Source organism: Gopherus flavomarginatus, chromosome 6, assembly GCF_025201925.1.
Source record: "Gopherus flavomarginatus isolate rGopFla2 chromosome 6, rGopFla2.mat.asm, whole genome shotgun sequence".
In the NCBI taxonomy this organism is placed as follows: Eukaryota; Metazoa; Chordata; order Testudines; family Testudinidae; genus Gopherus; species Gopherus flavomarginatus.
The window spans coordinates 104,695,071-104,722,088 of record NC_066622.1 but is presented as its reverse complement, the minus strand read 5'-3'; the positions used below and the strand labels follow the sequence as shown (position 1 = coordinate 104,722,088).

Genomic DNA, 27,018 nt, shown 5'->3' with positions numbered 1-27,018 from the left:
AGACAGAAATACAAAAAGTAATGCAACTAACTGAGCAACCTCAGCTAAGGCAAGATAGAACAACTGGGATGATACATAAACATTCAACTGTGTTAAGGACTCTGTGTAACATTCTAGAGTAAAAGGATTTCAATAAACTAGTGATTTCGAAATGTAAGCTCCTGCTTCATAATGCAAAATAAAAATGAAAGCAATGACGACATCTGGCCATGCATTGTTAAAGGCCCACCCAAATTCATTTATGCATAACTCCCTCCTACTCTTGGAAGTCCTGGAATCTATCTTAATAGGATGCTTCCTCTCCTTCCTTACATGCTTTGACAATCAGTGAAATAGTTAAGAAAGATGACATTTAAAGAATCACAAGCGACAAATGAGTTAGTACTCACTGAAATGAACATTTTCTGCCTGTCTGTAAACCCAGGCAGACACTGCAGACTCAGTTAAACTCTGATTGTGTTTTGATGGTCTCCTTTGCAACCATAAACAGCCAGAGATTTAGCTTCTACTAAAAAAAATTACACAGACTCAGGAATAGGATTGAGAGTTCTGTCCATGCTCCCCAGTTGGGGCACACATCCCTCACTTTGGAAAATTTTGGAACAAACACTGAAGGAGACTTCACCACTGACTAGATAAGAAGAAGGGTATTGGAGAACCTAATGAACTTAGATTGGAGTCCCAGAGATTACAGTTGCAGCATGGCCCATTAACGCTAAAATCCACTCTACTAGATAACATACCGGAGGTGCTTCCCTTTAGAGTGCCATCTGAAGCAAAGTAAGCTCCTTCAAATGCTCTTAGGTCATCCATGCTGAAGAGCTTCTATTTATCTATCCATCCATTCTATCATACCCATTCTGAACCATGGTATGAAAGTGAACTACTAATGCACAGTGTCCAGAGAGACTCCTCTGCCAATGTTACCACGTAGGAATCTAGAGCCACCACTAGAGAAAAGTGCTGACATGAAGCAGCGACATTCGTTTACTTTCAGGTGTCCTACCAAAAGACTTTAGTTAACTGAGGGTCAAGAGGCACAATTCTCAGTAGCACCCAAAACATCCCCTCACCAGCTGGCAAAGCTCCAAGGCAGAGTGACACTGAGCTGCCCCATTTAAACAAAGGCAGAATACTGAAGTGTTATGTCGTTTTAATTCCTTATATAGGGGAAGCCCTGATTCCAGAACTTTCTGGCAGAGCTACACTGCAATAAAAGACTCATGGCATGGCTGTGGCTGGCTTGAGTCAGCTGACTCAGGCTGATGAGGCTCATGTTGCAGGGTTAAGAATTGCTGCATAGACTTTCAGGCTCAGACTGGAGCCCAGGCTCCAGCCCAAGAAGGAACGTTTACACTGCAATTTCAGCCTCGCAGCCCAAGCCCTGCAAACCCAAGTCAGCTGACCTGGGCTCTGCGACTTGGTGTCATGGGTAATTTATTGCAGTGTAGATGTACCTTCTGACCAGTAAGCATGGCTTATTCTCCATTTTCATTCTATGGACTTTTGTATATTAGAAAGGACCTTTGTCCCAATTTCAGTAAAAGTCCCCATTTTTGATCAACTAAGTGTTGATTAAATTAAAAGGAGTACTTCATGGTTGGTTTTAAAATCAGCTTTAAGTCATAACCTCAGGTTTACACACTGAAATTTCAACTATTTGTGTTTTTAGCCCATGACAGGTAATTGCTAAGAATATACTTTCTACGCAGTGTCAAGCACCACAGTAAGCTTCTCATGAAGGAATCTTAAGTTATGTTAATATCATTCTTCTCTCTCCCCCCAAACACTACATTAATATTTGACAGTTTTACTTTGTTCCTTAGTTCAGAAAAATAAAAGGAGAGATTGGAAGGGAAAAAAAGCCAATAGCCTAGACCCTAGGCAGCACAAACATACCTCTGCAGTTAAATTTGGCGGTGTCATAATGTCTTTCAGCACATCTAAAAAGAAAAGATTAAAGTTCAACATAAGTATGTTAGGTAAGTCTAAGGCGTCTATCACACTTTTTTATGTAAGGATCAGCATATGAAAGCCAAGAAAAAAAAACTTAAGTCCACATCACTTTTACAGCTCAACACCACAGTTAGACTTGGTCCATGAAATTCAGAATATTTTGTTTAAAATATATTGGTTAAGTTGCTATGGCAAACTCAAAAGATTTTGCTGAAAAATAATGGTTACCCTACAGTAACTGTCATTCTTTAAGATGTTGTAGTCATTGTACATCTCCCTTTAAGCATGTATATGCTTCATGAACAAGATAAGACTTTCTGGAATAGCTGTGTTCATCAAGGTCTTGCATGCACCCTGTTCTCTTTTGCTCCCGTACAAGGGCATAAAGGGCAGAGTGGCTGTGACTCTTCCTCAGTTCCCTCACATTTTGAAACTTCCATTAGCTGAAGACACTGAAAGCAGGGAAGGAGGATCTATTATAGGGTCCACACAGACATTCTCATCTCAAAGAACTGCAGGGTAAGAAAAACTGTTCTTCAAGTATGTCAGTGTGGATCCCACCGCAGGTGACAGATAAGTAGTACTCCTTCTGGAGGGTGAAATAAGGAGTGCCAGTTGCATCAGTTGAACAGTGCTGTCCTGAACTCGCCATCTGCCCTTGTGGCTAAGTCCAATGCACAAATGTTTGGTGAAGTTCAGTGATTACTCTATGTCACTGCCTTGCACATTTCAGAAACTGGCACACTTCTGAAGCAGATGGAGAATGTCACTTGAGCTTTGGTGGACTGAGCCGTGATAGACACATACACCAGCCAACTGGAAACAATGAGATACATTGTGTTATCCACACAGATATTCTCTGAGCTCAGATGGCTTGGCCTTTGGAATGGCCAGTTATTGCCGGAAATAAGTGGGTAGACAATCTGAACTACTTAGTTCAATCAATGTAGTAAAGCAACACTCTGAAAACATCCAGTGTTTACCTTATGTTCCAGTGTAGAGTGGGACTCTGGAAAGAATACAAGTTAATTGAGTTCCATCTGAATTGGAGGCCACTTTGGGGATGAACTTTGGGTAAGATTTCAACATCACCTTGTCTCTATGAAAGATTATATAGGAAGGATCAGCCATAGCGCTCAGAGTTGCTCTCCTAACCAAAGGAATAAAGCAAGTAGGAATGCAGTCTTCAGAGTGAGATGAAGGAAAGAGCATTCTGACAGTTTCAAAGAGAGGGCCCATGACCATAACTCAAGAGGAAGACCAAGCATAAAACTGTACCGCTAGATGGGTAGCAGAGATCGCTGCAAGGGGGACCTTAATGGAACTGAACTCTGGGCCAGAGCATTTTAAAAGGTAGGCAGCAAGGAGTTGAGGATCTTGGATAGTATAGCCTGCATGAGGATCTTTGATGGTATAGCCTGCTGAGTAAAAGCTATGTTGGGTCACACATTAAAAACCTTTTCCATTAAGACAAGTGTTTCTGGTAGATGTCATCCTGCTTTGTAAAAGGATACCCTGAACTTGCTATCCATGGTACTTAGCCAGCCAACATCCAGCCTGTCAGATGCAATACTTCAGACCTGAAGTATATTACTGTGGTACTGCGATATCTAGTCCAAGCAGTTTGGCAGCTGAGCAAGTAACTAAACAGACATCTGTTGCAAGTCTGTCAGCCAAAACTACCCTCGCCAGTAAGGAGCTATGCAAATGATGATGGTTCTGACTCATTTGATTTCAGATATCACTACGAGGGACCAGGAGAATCAAAGAAAAGGCACACCTCAATTCCACTGCAGAATGAAGGTGTCTGGTAAAGACCCCAAGGTCATGGCCCCTCTAGACCAAAAGCTCTGACACTTGGTGTTGTGCTTGGTGGCAAACAGTTCTCTCCCTCAACAATGGAATATCTGTTTTATGATAGACCTCTTCAGTGACCACTTATGATTGTTACTAGTTTACTCAAGAAATCCATCAGATTGTTGTGGACACCTTGGATGTGGAGAACCATCAGGGTGATCCTGCATTGACAGCTCTATGTCCAAAGTTTGATGACTTACAGAGAGGTGATGAGATGACAATTCATGGCTTGTTTATACAGTGCATTGCTGAGGCATAGTCCGCCAGGAGCTGCACTGGAATTTTGGAGGACAACTTGTATGTCATTTCTACCTAATATGATGGCTCTGAGTTCCAGGATGTCTGAATAATGTCTCAAGACTTGAGGGCCAACGCCACCGTATTTGCAGGTGGTCCAGTTGGGTTCTCTAAGCTGTTGCTGCAATACCCATGATTAGTGTCCTTGTCAGGGAGGGAGCTGGAGTACAGTACTATGCCCCTACATGTTCTTGGGTTCTAACATTCCAGTTTTGCAAGAACATGAGGTGGTACTCTGACCTTCTGGTGTTATGGTAGAGAGTAGACTGATCTGAGGCAGAATTATAAGGGCCACAGGTGAAATCTGGTAAGCAGGGTCATGTACACGTATTCCAACATGTGGCCCAATATCCCAAGGCAAGTATGCATGTCATAGGCTGGTTTTATCTTATCTTGGTAGCAGCCCTCACAAGAACAGGTACTTGTCTTTGTGCAGATATACTTTCTCTGGCTTAGAACGGATCATAGCTCCTATAAACTCTATAATCTGTGATGGGATGAGAGTTTTTTCAAAGCTCACCATGAGATCTAAGTCAGGCAAAAAGGAGAAGAGAAACCATGCAAATGTATATATTCTAGGCCTGTTGCTGTCTCCTGCTGGGATCTTCTTCTGATCAGTCAAGTGTAATGGCAGATGTGGATCCTATCTTCTCAGATGTGCTGCCACCACCACCACCCACTAGGTATTCTATGTAGATTCTCAATACCATGTAGAGTCTGAATGGCTGTACCTTGTACCGGTAGTGATTTGGCCCCACTGTGAACCTCAAGTACTTCCTATTGGCCAGGTTGATAGCTATGTGGAGGTACATGTCTTGTGGGAGGACAGCCAGATCCAGTCTTGATCCTGAAAAGATGAGATGATGGAGGCAAGGGTTACCATCCTGAATCTGAGGCGGCATATATATCTGTTCAGTCTCCTCAGGTCTAGGATAGGATCCCTTTCCTCTTCAGGATAAGAAAGTATCAGGAGTGAGTCTCTTCCTCTGTACTTCTGAGGTATCTCCCTCCTCTGCTCAACAAGGGCAACTTTTTTTTGAATAGGCTCTCATGCAAAGTTTCTTGAGGGACAGCTGGGGAATATGGTGTAGAAATGAACAGGGTAGCTGTTGGTGATTATCAATACCTGTTTGCCTGTTATAATAGAACTAAACCTAAAGACTACAATGGGCAGCTCCTCTAGTATATGGTCTTTTCCTTGGCAGATACTTAGGTTGTCTGCTCTAGGAGAAGGAACGTGCCTCTTACGGAGCTTACTATTTGTATTGTTTCTGACAGAAGCTAGTGTATAGATCCCTACAAATCTTAATGTGACCCAAGAGTCCTTCAGTAAATGGGCTGCTTTCCTCTGTTCTGCATCTAAAAGAGCTCCATCTCTTCAAAAGGCAGGTCCCTCTCTGGTGGCTTGCACCTCTTTCGGGAAGCGTGAATGCTAGGAGTCATTTCAGGATGACTGAATAAGGTTTTCTTCATGATGACAGCCATGGTCATTGATCTCAAACCATATTTGGACGCATCCATGGTCATTTGCAATGCTTTTCTGACCACCACCTAGGCTTTTTATAATCTATTTCAGTTCCACTCCTTTCTCCTGGAAAATTTCAGACAGAAGTAATTTATCTTTCCCAGCTGAGGAAGTTACATTTTGCAAACAGGGCGTTGCAGTTCACAATGCAGAGCTGCAATGAGGTGGAAGAATACCTACTGTGTCTGAAGAGGTTCAGGTTTTTGGTTTTGGAGGGCTGTTTTTTTTTGTTTGTATTTTTTAGAAGTCCTTTTCCTTTGATGTGCCTTTTGTGAGCACAGACTTCTCTTCTACTGCTGATACCACCAGAGACCCCAGAGTTTAGATGTGTTCAAAGCCTTCTGAAATCACCTGGTATCTCCTTTCCACTTATATACATGTATAGGGCAAAGTTGGCAGGGTGTGCCATAGTACCATTGACAGCTAAAGTTTACCCTTATTGATTGGGAGGGTGATCCTGGCAATGGTTGTAAAGCTTTGTATTTCAAATAGCTTTAGGGACTTTTACTGGATTACTGTGATTTCAGTATCCGGGGTCTCTGTAACCCAGACCAGGAAGCTTTGAAGTCTAGTTACCCAACTTGTGGTGATGATTCCCTTAGGTACAGACTGAGTGGCTGCTGTACCTCCATTGTCACATGATCCTAGAGATCAAAGTCTGACATGAGTGAGTGACCTGGCTAATGATGCCACTGTAGAGTGAAATCTTCTCTTCCTCAATGTGTGGGAGGGGGATCTGCTCCAGTTCACATGCAATGATGGTACCCAACATGGCCAGTGCAGAATTCTGTAAGGGTACTAGCCATGTTGAGGTTGGCCAACTTAATGCCATCCACATCTTGCTTGAGGGGGGTACATACTGAGAAATTGCCAGAGTGGGGTTTTTGCTTTGTTTTCTAAGGAACCATCCAATTTGAAGAAATGGAGATGACAAAGTTCTTCGCAGTTTGTTGTTAAAAACACAAAAGTTTTGAAGCTCTCAGAGTAGTGGGTTAGACAGTCACTAGATTCCATCTTGCTGTCATATTTGATAAGAGGGAATGGTGGGAGGGCCACAGCTGATCCATCTTTTATGTAGTTGCACAGGAATACAAAAAGGCACCAGGGGCGCACACAGCCTCAGACATTGCTATGCAAAATTTTAATCTCATGCATGAGACAGACACTAAAAGTACTAAATCTTACCTATTCTTTCCACAATTAGAATTTTACATGTTTCTGTTTAAAAATCCAATTAGAACTGTAATAAAATGTAAGACAGTAAATGAGCCTCTGAGACTTCAATTTTTTTTAATTCATCCAAGTTCCAGCTGTGTTTTTGTAGCCAATCTTGACATCAGGAAGCCCTAGCAGCTTGAGTGGCTTCAAAATTTTGAAAAGTCACTTAAGCTTTAAAATGGCCATGATTTAACTTGCAAGCAATTTGCACCTTTCTGGCTGTCATACAAACAGGAGATATTATCCATCAACTTGGCTGACAGGTTTCAAGGCCAAAGAGAAGGCAACAGCCTGTTTTGAACATGTGGCTTCATGCCAGAGCCAACTAAACCCCGATCTTCCCCCATGGTGAGGAACTTTGCATAGAAATAAGAGGACACACAAAGGAACAGCCTCACAACTAATTACTCAAAGGAGAAGACTGCAAGAAGTTGTGTACAAGTACAAAAGTAGTAAGAGTGAAGGACAGGAAAGAATGAATAAAAAAGAAACCAGTTAAATTTACAAATATTTTCTAGGAAGTGAAATGTCAAATTGTTACAGTAGGCTTTATCTGCACAGTTTGAACACCAATTTAACTAAAATGGTTTAGAAACCGTAAGTTAAATTGATGCATCTGTCTAATGTAGATACTATTTGAGATTTCATACAACAAACTACATTAAAACAACTTTGAGGTTGCAAAGTCAAGCACTAAAAGTTCACATATATCATTGTTATGGTAGTCTAATTACATGATCAAATTTTCCACAAGACTCCAGCTCATTTTTTCAATACTCATGTCAGAAAATTAGTACTGTCAACAACTCTGCTCATTTTTAAATTAAAAGTTAGTAACTACAATGGGAAGGAATGTCTTGGGGACTGATATACATAGATGCCATAACTAACGTGCCCCTCAATGGTGCCCAAAAGATAGCATTTGATCCTTTTCCTACCTTGGAGACAAACACTGTGCTGAATTACCCCTTTTATAATCCTACTTAAATTTATGATTACCTAGTGTAAGCATTTGTACAGATTCTGTCCATGTAATAAGAATTAAGAGATTTCCTGGATTCTCAACACAAATGAGTGGCATTTACAAAGTATGTTTACCATGGTTGTAGAGTCATTTTATTCTGAACCTGTTCCCAATCAATTCACTTGGGGGTGGGGGGGGGGTGGAAAAGGGAGGAAAGAGAACCTCTTTAGGCACATTTTTCACATGAAAGCCTCATCCAAAAAGTAAATTTGGAGATTCTAGGTCATTATTAAGTCACCTGCACCAGTTCTGAGTTAACCAAGCAGGGAAAGAGTGAAATGCGCAGATACAAAAAGGTATCCACATCCGATTTGCGAGCCGCAGATATCTGCAGATTTGCAGGGCTCTAAACAGTTCCTCAGGTCACCGTGCAGCAGTGACACAGGGTTGTGTCAAGGCCCCAACCAACCCCTCCAGCCCCCAGCTCCACTTCTCCCTGGAGGCCTGCTACCTCTCTGTACCTCCTTCCCTGCTCCAGCCAGGGAGACTACAACCCTGGGTCCTTCTATCCAGCGCCACCCTCCCCATGGGGGGCTTGGACACCCCCTACGCAGTTGCAGCAGCTCTAACGCACATAGCCATTGTCGCCTGCCTGTTTAACGAAGAACTTCACCTTCAAAATGGTGCTTGGCTCACTACTTTCTGGGAGTTGTAGTTTACTTCCTCTTTCCGAGGAAGCTGAGGACTACAACTCCCAGAATGTCCAACACACTGATTCAGAGAGCTGAGCTGGAGCCTGCAGGCTGGGTGACAGCCGCTCTGTTTGGGTGAGTGTATGCTGCAGAGCTCTGTGGAGATACAAAATTTATATCCACATCCATGCTGCAATCTGCAAAAATGGTCCGTGGATACCCACATCCGTGGATACACAGCAGATACCTGCAGATTTGCTGGTCTCTAACCAGAATGGTCAAGACTAAGTGGAGGATTTTTATCATCCTTCCATCTCCATTGTCCCCCCAAATCCAGTTTGTAGGAGCCAGTTTTTTTTTCCTGGAAACATGTGAAATAGGATAACTAACTTCTTCCTGCTTCTTCAGTTTTTAGTGATGTGTGGCCTCGATATTAGTCACAAGATCAGGGAGTGTTGAACTGCTCATTACCGAGTGTGTCATTTGAAACTGGCACAATTAGTGACAGGTTTAAAAACAGGACAGTAAAAACACATATCAAAGGCTCTTGTTTTTTCTCTGTATTAAGGGAACAATGGCTCTTACCACATCCTCCTCATTTTCACTCCTATTAAGTTTTACTTATTCCTGCACCTTATTTTTGAAACACATATATTCGCAAACTTTGGCTGAAATCAACATAACATAACTGTACATTTCAGAATGCAGAAACAAGCTCAGGATCAGGTTTAAAACAAAAGGAAAAAGACAACAGAGGAGATAATTAGCAAAATCCTACTAAGTATTCTGATCATAAACGTATGTATAACTACTCAATCCACAGAAGCATTATACCTATAAATCTAAGGCAAGCTCAACTCCACTAGCTGTTACAATGACTTATTCAAAATTGCACATGGGGATAGCAAGAGTTCATGTAGATGCAAAATAGAGCTGTTTAAATAAAGTGTATACTACTGATACAGTGCTATTTAATAAATTTCAAAACAACAGAAGATATCTGTTTTGCAGTTCCATCACTGAAGATGTCATTAATGTATTACCAGAAACCATGATGTGAATTACTTCTGAATTTGCCACATGGTTACAGGATCTAAAATAGGCTCCATGCCATGCAACTTGAAGTAGATCAAGTATCACGAGTTCATACCAGCATTCCATGTAATTTCTTCATTACACTTTACTAAATGAAGTAACAGTGCTCTCAATTAGTTTTCTTGAAATAATTGTTTTAAGAAATCTGTAAAACAGTATATTCAGTTCTGTCCAAGCATAAAAAGAAATCATTTTCACTCATGAGCTATGTTTATAACATTGTTTTGAAAGGTGTAGATATAAAAGCATACTTACAGATTGTATATCTTGTAATGGTTTTTATGTTTTGAATCCAAAAACCTTAAAAGAGAAAAGGCAATTTACATAAATTTATTTTGGCTACTACTATTTCAAAGATATTTTAATATATTTACAATACAAAAACGTTTTCATATGAATTTCAAACTAAGCAGTTTTGAGTCTGAAATTCAGGCTAATCCCCCACAATATCTCTTGAGACACAGTGATGGGGCCCAACCCTGCACGTCTTGCTCATACAAGTAGCCTCACTAGCATCAACAGGATTACTTGCATAAGTGAAGGCAGCAGGTTTTAGGCCTGTATAGTTAATTACAAAATATATTTTTAGTATTCATGCTCCATTTGTCAACAATATAGATTTTTTTTAAACTTGTATTACTGCGTTTTAGGTTTACATTTTTTACCAGAAGGATATCTAGTTAACTATTTCAATAAAAAATGGTTATAATAATTACTTCCAATGTAATCATATACACAGAATATTTACCAGAAACATACCTTATGGGCTTCTCTGTAAAGTTTACTCATCCACTTGTACTGATACACCAAACACAACAAGAGCCATACTGGGTCAGACCAACAGTCCATCCAGCCCAGTATCCTGTCTTCCTATAGTGGCCAATGCCAGGTGTTTCAGAGGGAGTTAACAGAACAGATAAACATACCATTGCTCATTCCCAGTTTCTGGTCAACAGAGGCTAGGGACACTTCAGAGTTTTGCATTCCTGCCCAGGCTGTCTAATATTCTCTGATGGACCTGCCCTCCATAAATTTATCTAGCTCTTTTCTGAACCCTGTTATAGTCTTGGCCTTCACAAAATCCTCTGGGCAAAGAGTTCCACAGGCTGATTATCTGCTGTGTGAAAAAATACTTCCTTTTGTTTGTTTTAAACCTGCTGCCTGTTAACACAAGAATCGAGGATCAACCTGTGAAGTTATCTGAAGGAATAAATAACACTTATTTGTTCACTTTCTTCACACCATTCATGATTTTACAGACCTCTCATATTCCCCTTTTCAAGGTCTCTTTTCCAAGCTGAACAGTCCCAGTCTTATTAATCTCTCCTCCTATGGAAGCTGTTCAATAACCCTAACAGTTTTTATTACCTTTTCATGTTCCTTTTTCAATTCCAATATACCTTTTTTGAGATGCATGTGCTATTCAAGATGTGGACGTACCTGGATTTATACAGAGGCAATATAATATTTTCATTCTTATTTATCTATCCCTTTCCTAATGGTTCCCAAAATTGTGTTAGCTTTTTTGACTGCCACTGCATGTTGAGCGGATGTTTTCAGAGAACTATCCGCAATGACTGCAAGATCTCTTTCTTGAGTGGTAACGGTAATTGAGATCCCATCATTTTATATGCATAGTTCAGATGTCTTCCAATATGCACTGCTTTGCATTTATCAATATTAAATTTCACCTGTGAGATCCCTTTGTAACTCTTTGCAGTCTGCTTTGGATTTAACTACCTTTAGAAGTTTTGTATCATTTACAAACTTTGCCACTTCACTGTTTACCACTTTTTCCAAATCATTTATGAATATGTTGAACAATACTGGTCTCAGTACAGGCCCCTGGAGAACATCACTATTTACTTCTTTCCATTCTGAAAACTGATAATTCATTATTATCCTTGTTTCCTATCTTTTAACTAGTTGCTGATCCATGAGATGACCTTCCCTCTTATCCCATGATAAACTTACTTTGCTTAAGAGCCTCTGGTGTCAAACGCTTTCTGAAAATTTAAGTACATTATATCCATTGGATCACCTTTGTCCACATGTTTGACTCCCCTCAAAAAATTCTAATAAATTGGTGAGGCATGATTTGTATTTATAAAACCATGTTGACTCTTGCCCAACAAATCGTGTTCACACATGAGTCTGATCACTCTGTTATTTACTATCGTTTCAACTAATTTGCCAGGTACTGAATTTATGCTCACTGGCCTATACTTGCCAGAATCACCTCTGGAACCATTTAAAAAAAAAAATTTTGGTCTGACATTAGCTATCCTCCAGTCATTTGGTACAGAAGCTGATTTAAATGATAGGTTACAAACTACAGTTAGTAGTTCTGCAATTTCACATTTGAGTTCCTTCAGAATACCATCTGGTCCTGGTGATTTATTACTGTTTAATTTATCAATTTGCTCCAAAACCTCATCTAATGACACCTCAATCTGGGACAGCTCCTCAGATTTGTCACCTAAAAAGAACAGCTCAGGTTTGGGAATCTCCCTCACACTCTCAGCCATGAAGACTGATGCAAATGATGCATTTAGTGTCTCTGCAATGGCTAATCTTCCGTAAATGCTCCTTTAGCATCTCGATCATCTGGTGGCCCCAGGGGTTGTTTAGTAGCCTTCCTACTTGTGACGTACTTAAATCTCTTGCTTCCCCACTCCCCAATCTTGGGCTAGCTGTTATTCAAATTCTTTTTTGGCCTAATTATATTTTTACACTTCACTTTCCTGAGTTTATGCTTTTTTCCATTTTTCACAATAGGATTTAACTTATATATTTTAAAGGATGCCTTTCTGCCCATCACTGCTTTTTATTTTGTTGTTTAGCCACAATGGCACTTTTTTGGTCCTCTTATTATGTTTTTTAATTTGGGGTATACATTTGAGACACTTATGGTGCCTTTAAAAAGTTTCCATGCAACTTGAAAGGATTTCACTTCCAGATCTGTACCTTTTAATTTTTGTTTAACTAACATGTTAATTCTTGTACAGTTTCCCTTACTGAAATTAAAAGCTACCATGGTGACCTGCTTCGGTGTCCCTCATCCCATCACCAGGAGGTTAAATTTTATTATTTTATTGTCACCAGTTCAGCTATACTCACCTCTTGAACCAGACCTTGTGCTCCACTTAGGATTAAATCAAGAACTGCCTTTTCACTTGTGGGTTTCTACTCCAAGAAACAGTCATTTAAGGTGTCAGGAAACTCTCTCTATGCATTCCATTCTGAGGTGACATGTATCCAGTCACTATGGGGATAGTTGAAATCTCCCATTATTATAGAGTTTATTTTTATAGCCTCTCTAATCTCCCTCCACATTTCACAGTCACTATCACCATCCTGGTTAGGTGGTCGGTAATATATCCCTACTGCTATATTCTTATTATTAGAGCTTGGAATTACTATCCAGAGAGATTTTATGGTATAGTTTGGTTCATTTAAGATGTTAACTTCATTTGACTCTACGTTTCTTTCACATACAGTGCCACTCCTCCACCAGTACAACCTATTCTGTCCTTCTGATATATTTTGTACCCTGTATTACTGTGTCCCATTGATTATCCTCATTCCGCCAGTGCAATTAAAAATCAAATTCCAAAATGGATTGAAATAACCATTATTAGCCATTAACGCATTGCATAAGGAGTTCCAATTAGTACTTTGGGCACGCAGAGAGGGAGGAAGGACGTTATTTTCTAATTACTTGAACCAGCATCAATCTCCAAAAATAGATTGAATGTTTTTTCCAGTGCTAAAACGCTAATGATCATTTTGCAATATAATCCTCTACAATGTTACTAAAGTTTCAGATAGCAGCATGAAGATAAGAATACTTTGGGCTAAATTTGATACTTACACTGATTTATGTGACTGTCAATGTTAGACCGTCATGTTTTTATAATGTGGTACAATCAAAATTCTCAAAGCCTTTCAAACCTGTTTCATCACATCCTCTTGAGGTGGAGAGCACACTCATTTTAAAGTTAAACAAGGCACAGAAGTTAGATGTGCACTGTCAGAACAAGAATAGCTTTTTTATTTGCTTATTTTGGGTGGGTTTTTTAAAGTGTTCTTACCTATTTTACAGAAATCACCATAAATTAATGAAACTGGTAATTTTAAAAATAAAATTAATCAACTTTTCATAGACCATAGTTTAGGTAGGGTAGACTAATGAATTTCACTGTTTCCCATTTCATTTTTATCTTCTCACACACTAGGATAAGTTTGGATTGTTTGAGTTGAAAAACCTAACAGGAATTTTGATGTTGTTTTTAAAATAGTACTGGTATTTTTTCCTATTGATCTTGGATTTTGTAAAAGTTTATTTAAATAAAAGTCTAAATTTGAGGTCAAATTCAATCTGACTGTTTCCCTCTAAGTGTCCCTCACTTACCACAGTCAGTCAACTGGAAATCGAGGAACAACCCACAGAATTATATGTGATGAATTTTCTGAACTAAATAGGAACAAAGTCAAGTTTTCCCTGCTTTGTTCAGGTCAGCTAAAGCACTGTCCAAACACTCTTCTCCCCCATCAACGGTGGGGAAGGGGCAAGAGAAGAAGTCTTTTCTACTCTTCATGTAGCAGCTCTATGAGCTGAACTATAACCATGATAAACCAAAAGTACCGTTATTATATATATGTCATGTCACCTGGCAATGTTCAATAAGAAACAACATACAAGTGTTTACACTTATCAACAAAGTGTGTTTGCACATCAGCCAGAATGAATTAAATTAATTAGTCATGGCAGTACATGCTGTTCACATTGAAAAGAAACATGAGCTGCTAAAATCCTGGAAAGCTCAAGCAAAAACAAGCTCTAGTTATCAGTCATAATACTGCAGAAGAACCTCTGTGGTTAAACTGATGTGTTAAAATAAGAACAGATGTGAGTACAGCACTGAATCCTAGGACTGCAATTTCATGTACAGAAAAATATTTTAGAACACAGTTACAACTGGCAACCTTGTAGGCAGTTTCAGGGAGGTCAAATGGCTTAATGAACACCAATTTATCGCTAGAGATGTCCCCACGAGGTTAGAGCTGGAATACATGGGAAGGCAGGAGGGAAGAAGTTGGCACTGGTTCTGCCAGTAGTTTACCGGCTTTGTGAATGAGTTTTAGTTTCCAGGGTTGTCAAATAAGGCATTTTTCTAAGCCTTCACAAAAAGTTAAAAAACTTCAACACAGCACTACAACAAACTTAAAAGTAACTGCTTGCATTTTAAAAGATGAAGAGTAATGTTTCTAAAAACAGAATATTTCCAATACAATAATGTCATTAGTTAATTTTACATTTGACACTGACTATTCAAGAAAAATCTTGTGTTTCGAGAACCAGATAATAATTTCTCCTGGACCTCGAGTAACTGTACATGGATTGTGTGGAAAACATTAGTAAACTCAAAAATTTTTCATAAAATGAAAAAAGGTTACTGCCACTGAAACAGTGTATGCATATACTTTTGTACAGTCAGCTTCATGTTTGAAAACAAGGAACTCAAGATAAAACAACCCAGGTCACATCCAGGTTCCCTACAGGTATTTAATCTGCATATTTTAAAATATCCAATGTCATTGCTTACATACCTATGATATTGCTTTGCAAAATGAAAATTTCTCCTTTAGCCACCTAACTTTATGGAAACATTTTGCTCAAACTTTTATTTAAAGTCTATGATTGGCAGATAATGTACAGTGTTTATTCTCAAAACCAAGTACATCTCTTCTACATTCTATTAGAATTAGAATTAATATTTGGAACTGTGGAGGGTAGACAGCCAAAGCTACACTTGCAATATTAATCTGGGTTAGACCAAAAGGCTGGGGAAGATTTCCCACCCTTTTTGACATTGTGTGTGTAGAACCCATACTCAATAAGGGATGTAAGTCGGGCTTAGGAAAACACACAGGCAGGCTGACCGGGTTCACTGGAAGCCAGAAATCACTTAGGATAGGAATTTTGGAGTAAGGGTGAAGCACCAGCACAGTCTTATAAAGCATAATGTAAAATGGGTCAGCCAGTAGCATCTGTATCTCTGCCACTAGGCTGATGCAATGGACATGAGAAAGTAATCTGATGAGACATGCGAGCACCATATTGATAACTAAAGATGGTGGTGATTCAAAGGCAAAGCATATGGAGTAATCATTTTAGTAATAATGAAGAGGCGAGAAAATTTAGCACTAGGGAGTTGAAAGTTGACTAGCAAGTTGAACTCACTGAACAGAGGAAAGATTTCGCTGCTTGAAATATAGAAGACTATAATGAAAAGGATGGATTTAAAGAGATTATTTCTGTTTTATTGTGGCTGTACAGAAAACTGCTTCATAGCAAAAGATTTTCTGCTTTTCTTTTCATTATCTTCTGTTTTGGTTGTCCACATTCAAGCCGTCAAATACAGAGACATATGATGGAGAATCCAGCTTCGGCTCTGTGACATCAGATCTAGAATGCCAGGAAGTGGGACTTACAGATCCAGTAACAAATCCTTGGCCTGATCACCAAAGTGCTTTGCCCTGGCTGGGGCTGCTTAACAGTGTTCCTCTCCTGCCTACACTTATCAGTCTGGGTGTGAAAGGGATTGGAAGAAACGCATAAGGAGATTTGAGACTGTTCACAAATTAGACAACTGTCAGCCATGATTCCCCGCCCCAAGAAAAACTGGTATTACTTCTTGTTCCAACGATGGCACACAGATCTACCCAACAATTTCCTTCCCTCTGGAACAGAAATCCAAAGATAGTTTCCTTCAGGGATCACTTATGTTGAGCATTGCACTTTCAGTTCAAGACACTGACCTGACTGTTTCCCTTGCCTTATAGCTACAGACTCAGAGCTCAATCTATTTAGCTCAACAAAGAGAAGGTTAATGGGTGACTTGATTTCAGTCTATAAGTACCTACATGGGAAACAAATATTTAATAATGGGCTCTTCAATCTAGAGAGAAACCTGTAACAATCAAATAGTTGTACTAAGTTGGCTGTAAGTTGAAGCTAGACAAATTCAGACTGGAAATAAAGGTGTAAATTTTTAATGATGGTATATTTTTCCAGTTATCAAGGGTTGTGGTGGCTTCTCCATTGCTGAATTTTTAAATCAAGATTGGATGGTTTTGTAAAATATATGCTCTAGGAATTATTTTGGGAAATTTCTATGGCCTGCATTATACAGGAGGTCAGACTAGATGATCATAATGATCCCTTCTGGCCTTAGAATCTATGACACAAGAAGAATTCAACCAACCATAATGAGAAATGACATACAAGGTAGAGGGTAGTATTCGTGAGCATTTTGAGAGAGAAATACCTACGTTAAGGTAGGCATGCCTCACAGGTCAAGCAAATTGATCTTTGTGCCTGCAAAGCAGTAAGGCTGGACTCCCCTCGAGTCCAGAGCACCTAAGTTAGTATCTAGTCCAGGTGATCCCCCCATTGCCAAGTGGAGGAATCCATGAATACTGTAGGCAGTAATGTCTAGAATGGGACACTTTCACAGCCCTGGCAAAGTTTTGTTCATCAACATACTAAACTGATGCCATTGTTCCACAGATGATGGTTGACGTCATCCCAACAAGGGTCAGTATACAGTCCTTAACCATCCTTACTGAGGATGTAAGTAAACCTACATAAGCTCACAAGCCCATCTCATCTAACCACAGTTTAGCATTGGTTCGGCAGAAAATAAGCTTTCACTGATCTATACTGCAGGACTGCCCCATCAACTCTAGTGTCTCAGCCAGCAGCAAGATGGACATTTTTTTAGAGTAATTCTTGGTCTGAATGAGTAAAAATCAGCAGACTGTCCTCAGGGTTCTCCAAGCCCTGAAGTGACTTATCCCATATTAGCCAAGGTGAGTACAAGAGCCCAGTCTCAAAATAGTTACCACCACTGCTAGACACTGAAGACCATGGGCAGCTGATACTGTTGATCAACTACAGTGAATTGAGGATACTTTCCATGAGCTTCCTGGATTACTAAATATAAATGTGTCCTTCTGGTTGGGAGCCAGAAACCAATCCTGGAGACCAGTGGTTCTCAACCAGGAGAGGGTATGCCAAGGTCTTCCAGGAGGTACATTAACTCATGCAAATATTTGCTGAGTTTTACAAGATACATAGAAAGCATTAGCCAAGTCAGTACAAATTAAAATTTCATACAACTTGTTTATACTGCTCTACAGACTGAAACATACGTACAATATTTATATTCCAATTTATTTATTTTATATGGTAAAAATGAGAAAGCAAGCAATTTTTCAGTAATAGTGTGTTGTGACACTTTACAACATAAGACACAAAAATACAGAAAATAGTTTAAAGTGAAGTGTAGCCTGGGGGTACACAAGACAAAGACTCCTGGAAGGGGTACAGTAATCTTAAAAGGCTGAAAAACACTGCTGTAGAAGGCACTGGATTATGAAGGGGTTGATCACCAAGCAGAATTTCTGAGGAATGACAAATTTGTTGAGTCATCTGAACGGGATGAAACCTCTACCCTGTCTCGGTAATAGGAAGTAATGACAATGAACTTCTCTTCCATTAACATATTAGGGACCATCTCTATTATGCCATTGTCAAGGTTTTTTCCTCCACTTTGAACTTCAGAGTACAAGAAGTGGGGACCTGCATGAACACTTCTAAGCTTAATTACTAGCTTAGGTCTGGTACGCTGCCACCAGCCAGAATTTAGTGTCTGGCACACTTTTTGTTACCCCAAAACCTTCCCTGGGGAACTCAAACCCAACCCCCTTGGGTCTTAAAACAAGGAGAAATTAACCATACCCCTCCTTTTCCCCCCCAGACTTTCCCCTCCCTGGGTTGCCTTGAAAGGCTTCATACAGATCCAAACTCCGTGGATCTTAAAGCAAAGAGGAATTAACCATCCCCCTCTTTTCCCCCCACCAATCCCTGGTGAGTTCAGACCCAATCCCTTGGATCTTAAAACAAGGAAAAATCAATCAGGTTCTTAAAAAGAAAGCTTTTAATTAAAGAAAGAAAAGGTAAAAATTATCTCTGTAAAATGCTTTACAGGGTACTCAGATTCATATAGACCAGAGGGACCACCCTCCCAGCCTTAGATTCAAAGTTACAGCAAACAGAGATAAAAATCCTTCCAGCAAAAGAAACCTTTACAAGTTGAGAAAACAAAGACTAATCCACCTTGCCTGGCTACTACTAACAATTTTGAAACATGAAAGACTGATTCAGAAAGATTGGGAAAGCCTGGGTGTACGCCTGGTCCCTCTTAGCCCCAAGAGCGAACAACGAACAAAACAAAAAGCACAAAGACTTCCCTCCGCCAAGATCTGGAAGTATCTTGTCCCCCTATTGGTCCTCTGGTCAGGTGTCAGCCAGGTTTACTGAGCTTCTTAACCCTTTACAGGTAAAATGGACATTAACCCTTAACCATCTGTTTATGACAGCCATGTAGAGGAAGGATGCAATTTATTCACTTAGCACTGTCTTGTGAGAGAGGGAAAAAATGATAGGAATGCAAGAGCAGAATTAGAGGGTGCATCCTTGATCCACTCTTTCCAAGACCAGTTTGGTCAAAGTAATTTCACTTCATACCACAAGGAAGGACAAAAGGTAGTTGCCAAAAGGGGTATAGATCCCCAAATAGTTGCTAGATCCGAAGTAACCAAAACAGCATAATCAACCATGCTTCTAAGCACAATATGTGGCTGTGCTTCGACTCCTTCTGGGAGGGCTACTATGCCCATGGTAAAGTTTGAGAGGTATCCCATGATACCTAGGAACAACCCAATAATAGGATATTTTGTTCTTTTTAAAGATTTTTTTAGTTAAGGAGAAATTTTATGTATTGATATTTTGGATAATTTACAAGACATTATGATGACATTGTCTTGACACGTATAGGTACATATCTTAATATAGAATTAATATTAAGCAACATATTGTATATTTACCATATGTTATATCAACATTCTTTTTAAAACAACACACTGGGAGGATGATCAGTAATACATAAACCATTCATATTAACTTTGTTTTCTTTTTTAGAAAACGTTTTCTGGAGTCGAGGGGGAAGTCTCAGGAGAACAGAAAGAAAAGTTAAGGTGTGTATGAGGGAGTAATTCAATTATCCTCTGAATAGTCTTCTTGCCTAAGTATAGAATTATGTTACTTACAAAGCATCTCAGTGATTTCAATATTTCTATTATGTTTTCCTGTGAAAGCTGTACTATTTCCTTGGTGAAATCCATCTAGCACTATTCTCAAAAAAAGATTTTCAGTATAAGATAGTTTATTAATATTTTATTCCAGTTATCTACAGTAGGAATCCTGGGTCCAGGATTCCTACTGTAGATAAGTTTAAGATAGCTTTTTTTTTTGCTTATAAAACATGGCAATAGCAAGCACAGCTTCCTTATTCCTGGTTTGAATCTTTTTAACAGGCTAACTCTCAACACATCTTGTAAGTCCAATTCAAGTTCCATCACTGATTTGTGTGTTTTTTTTTAATTTCATGATGGTTTTCCAAAAGTGTTTTACCATCCAGCAGTACCATATCATATATATGAAAGAGGGCCGACTGTTTTACATTTCAGACAGACATCTGGCACTATATAATAAAATAAATACTGAGCTGGAGAAACCTACATTCTATAAACGAAGGGTAGTCTATTTTTTGTCAAGGTCCAAATTTCTTTTTCAAAGTATAGTCAAGGTCCAGACTAGAGAAAAATAAAAATGATAGTAAATAAATAAAGATTCTGGGGCTCATTCAAAAGCGTCTGGCAGTCTGGATTTGTCCTGTGGTCCACCAAGTCAGTATCCCTGCTATAAACTGAACAGTACTGAATTTGGTTAGTCTTAGAGCCAATATTTATCATTATTTAATTCCATTCTTTTGCTGTTATTTCATATTTACAGTGTGCACTTCGTAACTTAATAGCTTTGAGAAATTTCTTATTTAAAAACAGTCATGAGATTATACATTCTAGACAATCTTGAGTGATGAAACTCTTGAGACCTTACATAACATTTTCTAATACAAATTGCTTTGTTGGTTCCTTTCTTCTCTGAAAGTGATTTTTAATAAAGTAAACCACCATGCAAACTCAAATTGTGCATTCTTTTCTTTTTTTAATATATCAGATATCTTTTTAAGGGTTGCCCATCCCCAAAGAAAGTCCTCTTTTGTTGGGGCAAATTTGCCCCAACATCTAAAAACTGATTCAACCTGGGTTTAAAAGCACTAAACTTTTTAGTAGTAAGTGATGTTTCATGGATGCTAGAATTTTAGGATACAAGTCCAGTACATAATTATACAATGATATTGAATTTGGCAGTTTCTGTTCTATCTCTATGCATGAGGAAGTCGCTCTGTTAGAGATCCATTCCAGTACTGGTCTTATCTTTGCTACCTACAGTATCACTGAAGTTTGGTAGCACCTAACCTCCCCTTTCAATTGGAGATTCCAGCCATTTCATTTTGATTCTTGTGTTCCCAGCTGACCACATTAAATGTCTTGAAGAAATTTTCAGGGGGTGTAAAGAGAATCATAGAAAAAGACCCTGGGGAAGACATTCATTTTAAGTACATGAATTCTACGTATCAAAGTCAAACATAGGTATGTTAACCTTACCACATCACAGTAAATTTTCATTAATGGCTCAACATGTAAATTAAACAGCTCCCCCACTTCAGGTGTTACATTAATGCCTAAATATCTAATTTTATCATCAACTACTTTCAGAAGGCGTTTATTAAGCATCCTCTGGAGCCGAAGCACATTATCTCTAATTTAGACTAATTAAGTCTATATTAACTCCACCAGAGAGGTCCTTTGGGGCCATCTGCCTGTCCCAAGTCAGGATAAAGGAGGAGGGTTGGGCGTGGGGCTAGCAACTCCACCTCGTAAAAAATCAACCTGCTACAGAAATGCCAACAATAGAGACAACAGAGACTTTTAACCTGGAAAAAGAACGGTCGAAGATGCATGATGCTGGGTGGTAAAAGCCGTGAGGAAGCCACTAAGCCGATTACCCTTCCTGCAACCAGGAGGATTACCATAGGCACATGGAACGTGAGGACCATGTACGAGTCAGGAAAGACGGCGCAGGTTGCAGCAGAGATGAGGAGCAACCACCTGACCCTATTAGGCATTAGCGAGACAAGATGGACGCAAGCGGGACAGAGACGACTGTTGACAGGAGAGCTGTTGCTGTATTCAGGACATGAAGAGAGTGACGCACCCCACACACATGGAGTAGGCTTCATGTTGTCCAAGCAGGCACAGAGAGCACTGATTGGTTGGGAGGCACATGGTCCCAGGATCATCACAGCATCCTTCAGAACTAAAATGAAGAGGATTAAGATGTATGTTGTTCAGTGCTACGCTCCAACTAATGACAGCGAAGAGGAGGACAAAGATTATTTTTACAACAGACTCCAGAAAATATTAGAGATTCTCCCCAAAGACATCATCCTCCTTATGGTAGACTTTAATGCCAAAATTGGACCTGACAACACAGGATACGAACAAGTCATGGGGACCCATGCTCTGGGAGAGATGAGTGAGAATGGAGAGAGATTTGTGGATCTGTGTGCACTTAACAACCTGGTCATAGGAGGTAGCATCTTTCCTCACAAGTGGATCCACCAGAGTACCTGGGTATCACCAGCAGGCATGACAGAAAATCAGATCGATCATGTCTGCATTAGCAAGAAGTTCAGAAGATCCTTGCAGGACATTAGAGTTAGAAGAGGAGCAGACGCGGCGTCCGACCATCACTTAGTGGTGGCCAGATTGAAGCTGAAGCTGAAGCTGAAAAAGAACTGGATAGACGCGTCAGACAGAAGAGTGAAGTACAACGTCAGCCTTCTGAAGGACCATAAGACCAAGTAAGATTTTGGACTGACACTGATGAATAAGTTTTCAGTATTACAGGATCGGTCTGAGGAAGAGGAAGACAGTGTACTAAACAGATGGCAGAAAGTGAGAGACACACTTAGGTCAGTATGCCAGGAAGTGCTTGGAATTAAGAAACACCAGCAGAAAGAATGGATCACAGCAGAGACCTTGATCAAGATAGAAGACTGAAAGAAGAAGGCAGCAGTCAATAACAGCAGGACTAGAGCAGCAAAGGCCAAAGCTCAAAAAGAGTATGCTGAAGCCCATAGAGCAGTGAAGAGGAATATCAGGAAGGACAAGAGAGAGTATGTGGATGAACTGGCAGCAGAAGCGGAGCAGGCAGCATACAGCGGTAATATGAAACAGCTGTATGATACTACCAAGCAACTGTCTGGAGAGTTCAGCAAGCCAGAACGTCCCGTTAAAGACAAGCAGGGAAAGTCTATAACAGGAATAGAACAACAGATGGGCGGAGCACTTTGAGGAACTCCTGAACAGACCAGCACCACCAAATCCACCAGATATCAACCCAGCCAACGAGGACCTCCCAATTATTTGCGATAAACCAACCAGAGATGAGATCAGAAAAGCCATCACCATGATGAAGAATAGGAAGGCGGCTGGACCTGATGACATCCCAGCAGAGGCCCTGAAAGCAGACCTGGATGCTTCAGTGGAAATGCTGTACCCACTCTTTGAGAAGGTATGGGAAGAGGAAGTGATTCCGGTAGACTGGAAAGAGGGATATCTCATCAAAATCCCCAAGAAAGGAGATCTTAGCAACTGTGCCAATTACAGAGGAATCACACTCCTGTCAGTGCCAGGGAAGGTCTTCAACCGAGTCCTCTTAGAGAGAATGAAGGATGCTGTCGATCCACAGCTACGAGATGAACAGGCAGGTTTCCGGCAGAACAGATCATGCACGGACTAGACAGCAACGCTTCGCATCACAGTCGAGCAGTCTATGGAGTGGAACTCCTCATTGTACATCAACTTTGTTGATTATGAGAAAGCGTTCGATAGCGTGGATCGAGAGACCCTCTGGAAGCTCCTTCGGCACTACAGCATCCCAGCAAAGGTGGTCAACCTGATCAAGAACTCATATGACGGTATACACTGTAGAGTGATCCATGGAGGGCAGCTTACTAACAGCTTCCAGGTGCAAACTGGAGTCAGGCAAGGATGCTTGTTGTCACCACTTCTCTTTCTCCTCATGATCGATTGGATTATGAAGACATCCACTTACGAGCGTAGGAACGGAATCCAGTGGACACTGTGGACCCAGCTTGATGACCTGGACTTTGCTGACGACCTTTTCACTCCTTTCGCACAGTAAACAGCAGATGCAAGAGAAGACCAACGTAGTGGCAGCCACATCATCACAGGTTGGCCTCAACATTCACAAGGACAAGACCAAGATCCTTATGATTAACTCCATCAGCAATGACCCAGTCACACTGAATGGAAGCCCCCTGGAAGAAGTGCAGTCCTTCACCTACCTAGGTACCATCATCAACCAGCAGGGTGGCACAGAAGCAGACAGCAAAGTAAGGATTGGTAAGGCAAGAACAGCCTTCTTACAGCTCAAGAACATCTGGAGCTCCAGAGAGCTGTCTTTAACAATAAAAATTCGACTGTTCAACTCCAATGTGAAATTAGTCCTACTGTATGGAGCTGAAACCTAGAGGACAACCAAAACAACCATCAGGAAGATCCAGACCTTCATTAATAGCTGCCTCAGAAGGATTCTCCAGATCCACTGGCCAGACATCCTCAGTAACATCCACCTCTTGGAGAGGACCTGTCAACTCCCATCAGAGGAAGAAATCAGAAGGAGAGGGTGGGGTTGGATAGGACATACACTACGTAAGACGCCAGCTAACATCACCAGACAGGCATTGCGGTCGAACCCCCAAGGCAAGCGGAAAAGAGGCCGTCCAAGAAACACCTGGCGACGCGACCTTCAGGCTGATAGCAAAAAAATGGGCTATACCTGGAATCAGCTAGAGCGAATGGCCCAGGATAGAGGACTCTGGAGATCTGTGGTTGGCGGCCCATACCCCAACTGGGGTGATGGGCGTGAGTGAAGTCTATATTCCTGTACCATACGTTTCAACTATTTCCTGTAATACAGACCAGCTTTTATTTATATTTTTTATCAAAAGAATAAGATTAGTTTATAATGAAACTTTCTATTCCCAATATATTTAGTTCCCTGAATTCAGGATCTTAAGTTCTTTTGTGCTAAATGTTCAACAATCAAATCAAATAAGTGATACCCGTGTCTTGTTTCTTTTCTTTGTCTGAAGATATAGGCTTGGTCTTTATGACATTTCCCCAAATACATGTCATAGGATTTCTGTAGATTTTAAATCCACTTTGAAAGCATTCCCCAAACCTATACATATCCAACCTTCTAAATAAAAAAGGGCATTCTACCAAGTCAGAAGCCTTTTCTGCATTCATCCTAAGAACACAGACCTCTTTATTAGCGCTTGTGAAATGCTGCAGCACATGTAGGGAGTTTTCTTATATTATTTCAGGGGTTTCTTCCTTTTATAAATCCAGTTGGACTTTGTTCCATTAATTTAGGCATTGTCATCTCTAATCTGGATGACACTATGGTAGTAAAACAATTTCTATAATTATTAATGAGCTGGGCCTATGAAATACTAGATTTGTTATGTTTTTATTTGGTTTTAGGTATCAAAAATCTCTCTCTGCTTGATCAAAGGTATTTGGTAAGCACTCAGTTGCCCAAAGAAAAAAAGAACAAGGAGTACTTGTGGCATTTTAGAGACTAAAATTCATTTGGGAAAAAAGCTTTAGTGGGCTAAAATCGACTTTGTCGGATGCATGCAGTGGAAAACACAGTAGGAAGATATATACACACACACACACGCACACACACATACAGAGAGAACGTGAAAAAAATGGGTGTTGCCACACCAACCCTAACAAGACTAATCAATTAAGGTGGGTTATTAGCAGGAGAAAAAAAATTAGTAGTGATAATCAGGATGGCCCATTTCAAACAGTTGACAAAAAGGTGTGAGTAACAGCAGGGGGAAAATTAGCATGCGGAAATAGTTTTTACTTTATGTAATGACCCATCCACTCCCAGTCTTTATTCAAGCCTAATTTAATGGTGTCCAGTTTGCAAATTAATTCCTGTCTGCAGTTTCTCCTTGGAGTCTGTCTTAAGTTTTTTTTGTTGGAGAACTGCGACTTAGAGATCTGTAATTGAGTCATCAGGGAGGCTGAAGTGATCTCCAACTGATTTTTGAATGTTATAATTCTTGATGTCTGATGTGTGTCCATTTATTCTTGTGTCGAGACTGTCCAGTTTGGCCAATGTACATGGCAGAAGAGCATTGCTGGCACATGATGGCATATATCACATTGGTAGATGTGCAGGTGAACGAGCCTCTAAAGGTGTGGCTGATGTGATTAGGTCCTATGATGGTGTCCCTTGAATAGATTTGGCAACGGAGATAGTATTTTCACCATCCTGGCCACTATGGATGTAGAAGCCCTCTAACCAACATTCCACACGAAGATGTACTACAAGCCGTCAGGAACAGTATTCCCGATAATGTTACAACAAACCTGGTGGCTGAACTTCGTGACTTTGTCAGCACCCACAACTATTTCATACTTGGGGACAATGTATACCTTCAAGTCAGCAGCACTGCTATGGGTACCCGCATGGCCCCACAGTATGCCAACGTTTTTATGGCTGACTTAGAACAACGCTTCCTCAGCTCTCGTCCCCTAACCCCCCTACTCTACCTGCACTACATTGACAACATCTTCATCATCTGGACCCATAGAAAAGAAGCCCTTGAGGAATTCCACCATAATTTCAACAAATTTCCATCCCACCATCAACCTCAGCCTGAACCAGTCCACACAAGGGATCCACTTCCTCGACACTACACAGATAAACAATTGTGACAAACATCACCCTACACCGGAAATCTACTGACCGCTATACTTACCTACATGCCTCCAGCTTCCATTCAGGACACATCACACGAACCATTATCTACAGTCGATTTCTAAGATACAATCACATTTGCTCCAAACCCTCAGGTTGAGACAAATACCTCCAAGATCTCTATCAAGCGTTCTTAAAACTACAATACCCACCTGCAGAAGTGAAGAAACAGATTGAGAGCCAGAAGAATACCCAGAAGTCACTTAGGGCATGTCTACACTACAAAATTAGGTCGATTTTATAGATGTTGATTTTTAGAAATCTATTTTATACAATCAATTGCATATGTCCACCCTAAGCGCATTAAGTCGGCGGAGTCCGTCCTCACTACCATGGCTCACATCGAGTTACAGAGCTACCCCACAGTTCCCACAGTCTCTGCAGCGATGGTCTGTGCTCTTATTGGCTTTCCTGCCGCTCTATCAGATGCCTCATGTCCGTTTGCTCCCACATTAGCCTCAGTATCGCATCCTGCCTCCACTCTTGGTGCTCACTTAATTCTTTC

General features: G+C 40.3%; 1 protein-coding gene across 4 annotated transcripts in view; it reads right to left on the bottom strand.

The window, feature by feature from the left end:
- PTEN (phosphatase and tensin homolog) overlaps window positions 1–27,018 on the bottom strand; it is an 84,179-nt gene that overhangs the window by 47,418 nt on the left and 9,743 nt on the right. For 2 of the 4 annotated variants that reach the window (XM_050959621.1, XM_050959623.1), the window contains exons 2-3: window positions 9,860–9,904; window positions 1,900–1,943 (exon numbers count right to left, since the gene is read on the bottom strand). In XM_050959621.1, coding sequence (XP_050815578.1) covers window positions 1,900–1,943; window positions 9,860–9,904 — 89 coding nt within the window. Of the gene's footprint in view, window positions 1–1,899; window positions 1,944–9,859; window positions 9,905–27,018 lie in introns of those variants that run through there. The other 2 variants (XM_050959625.1, XM_050959622.1) reach the window with 2 other exon arrangements.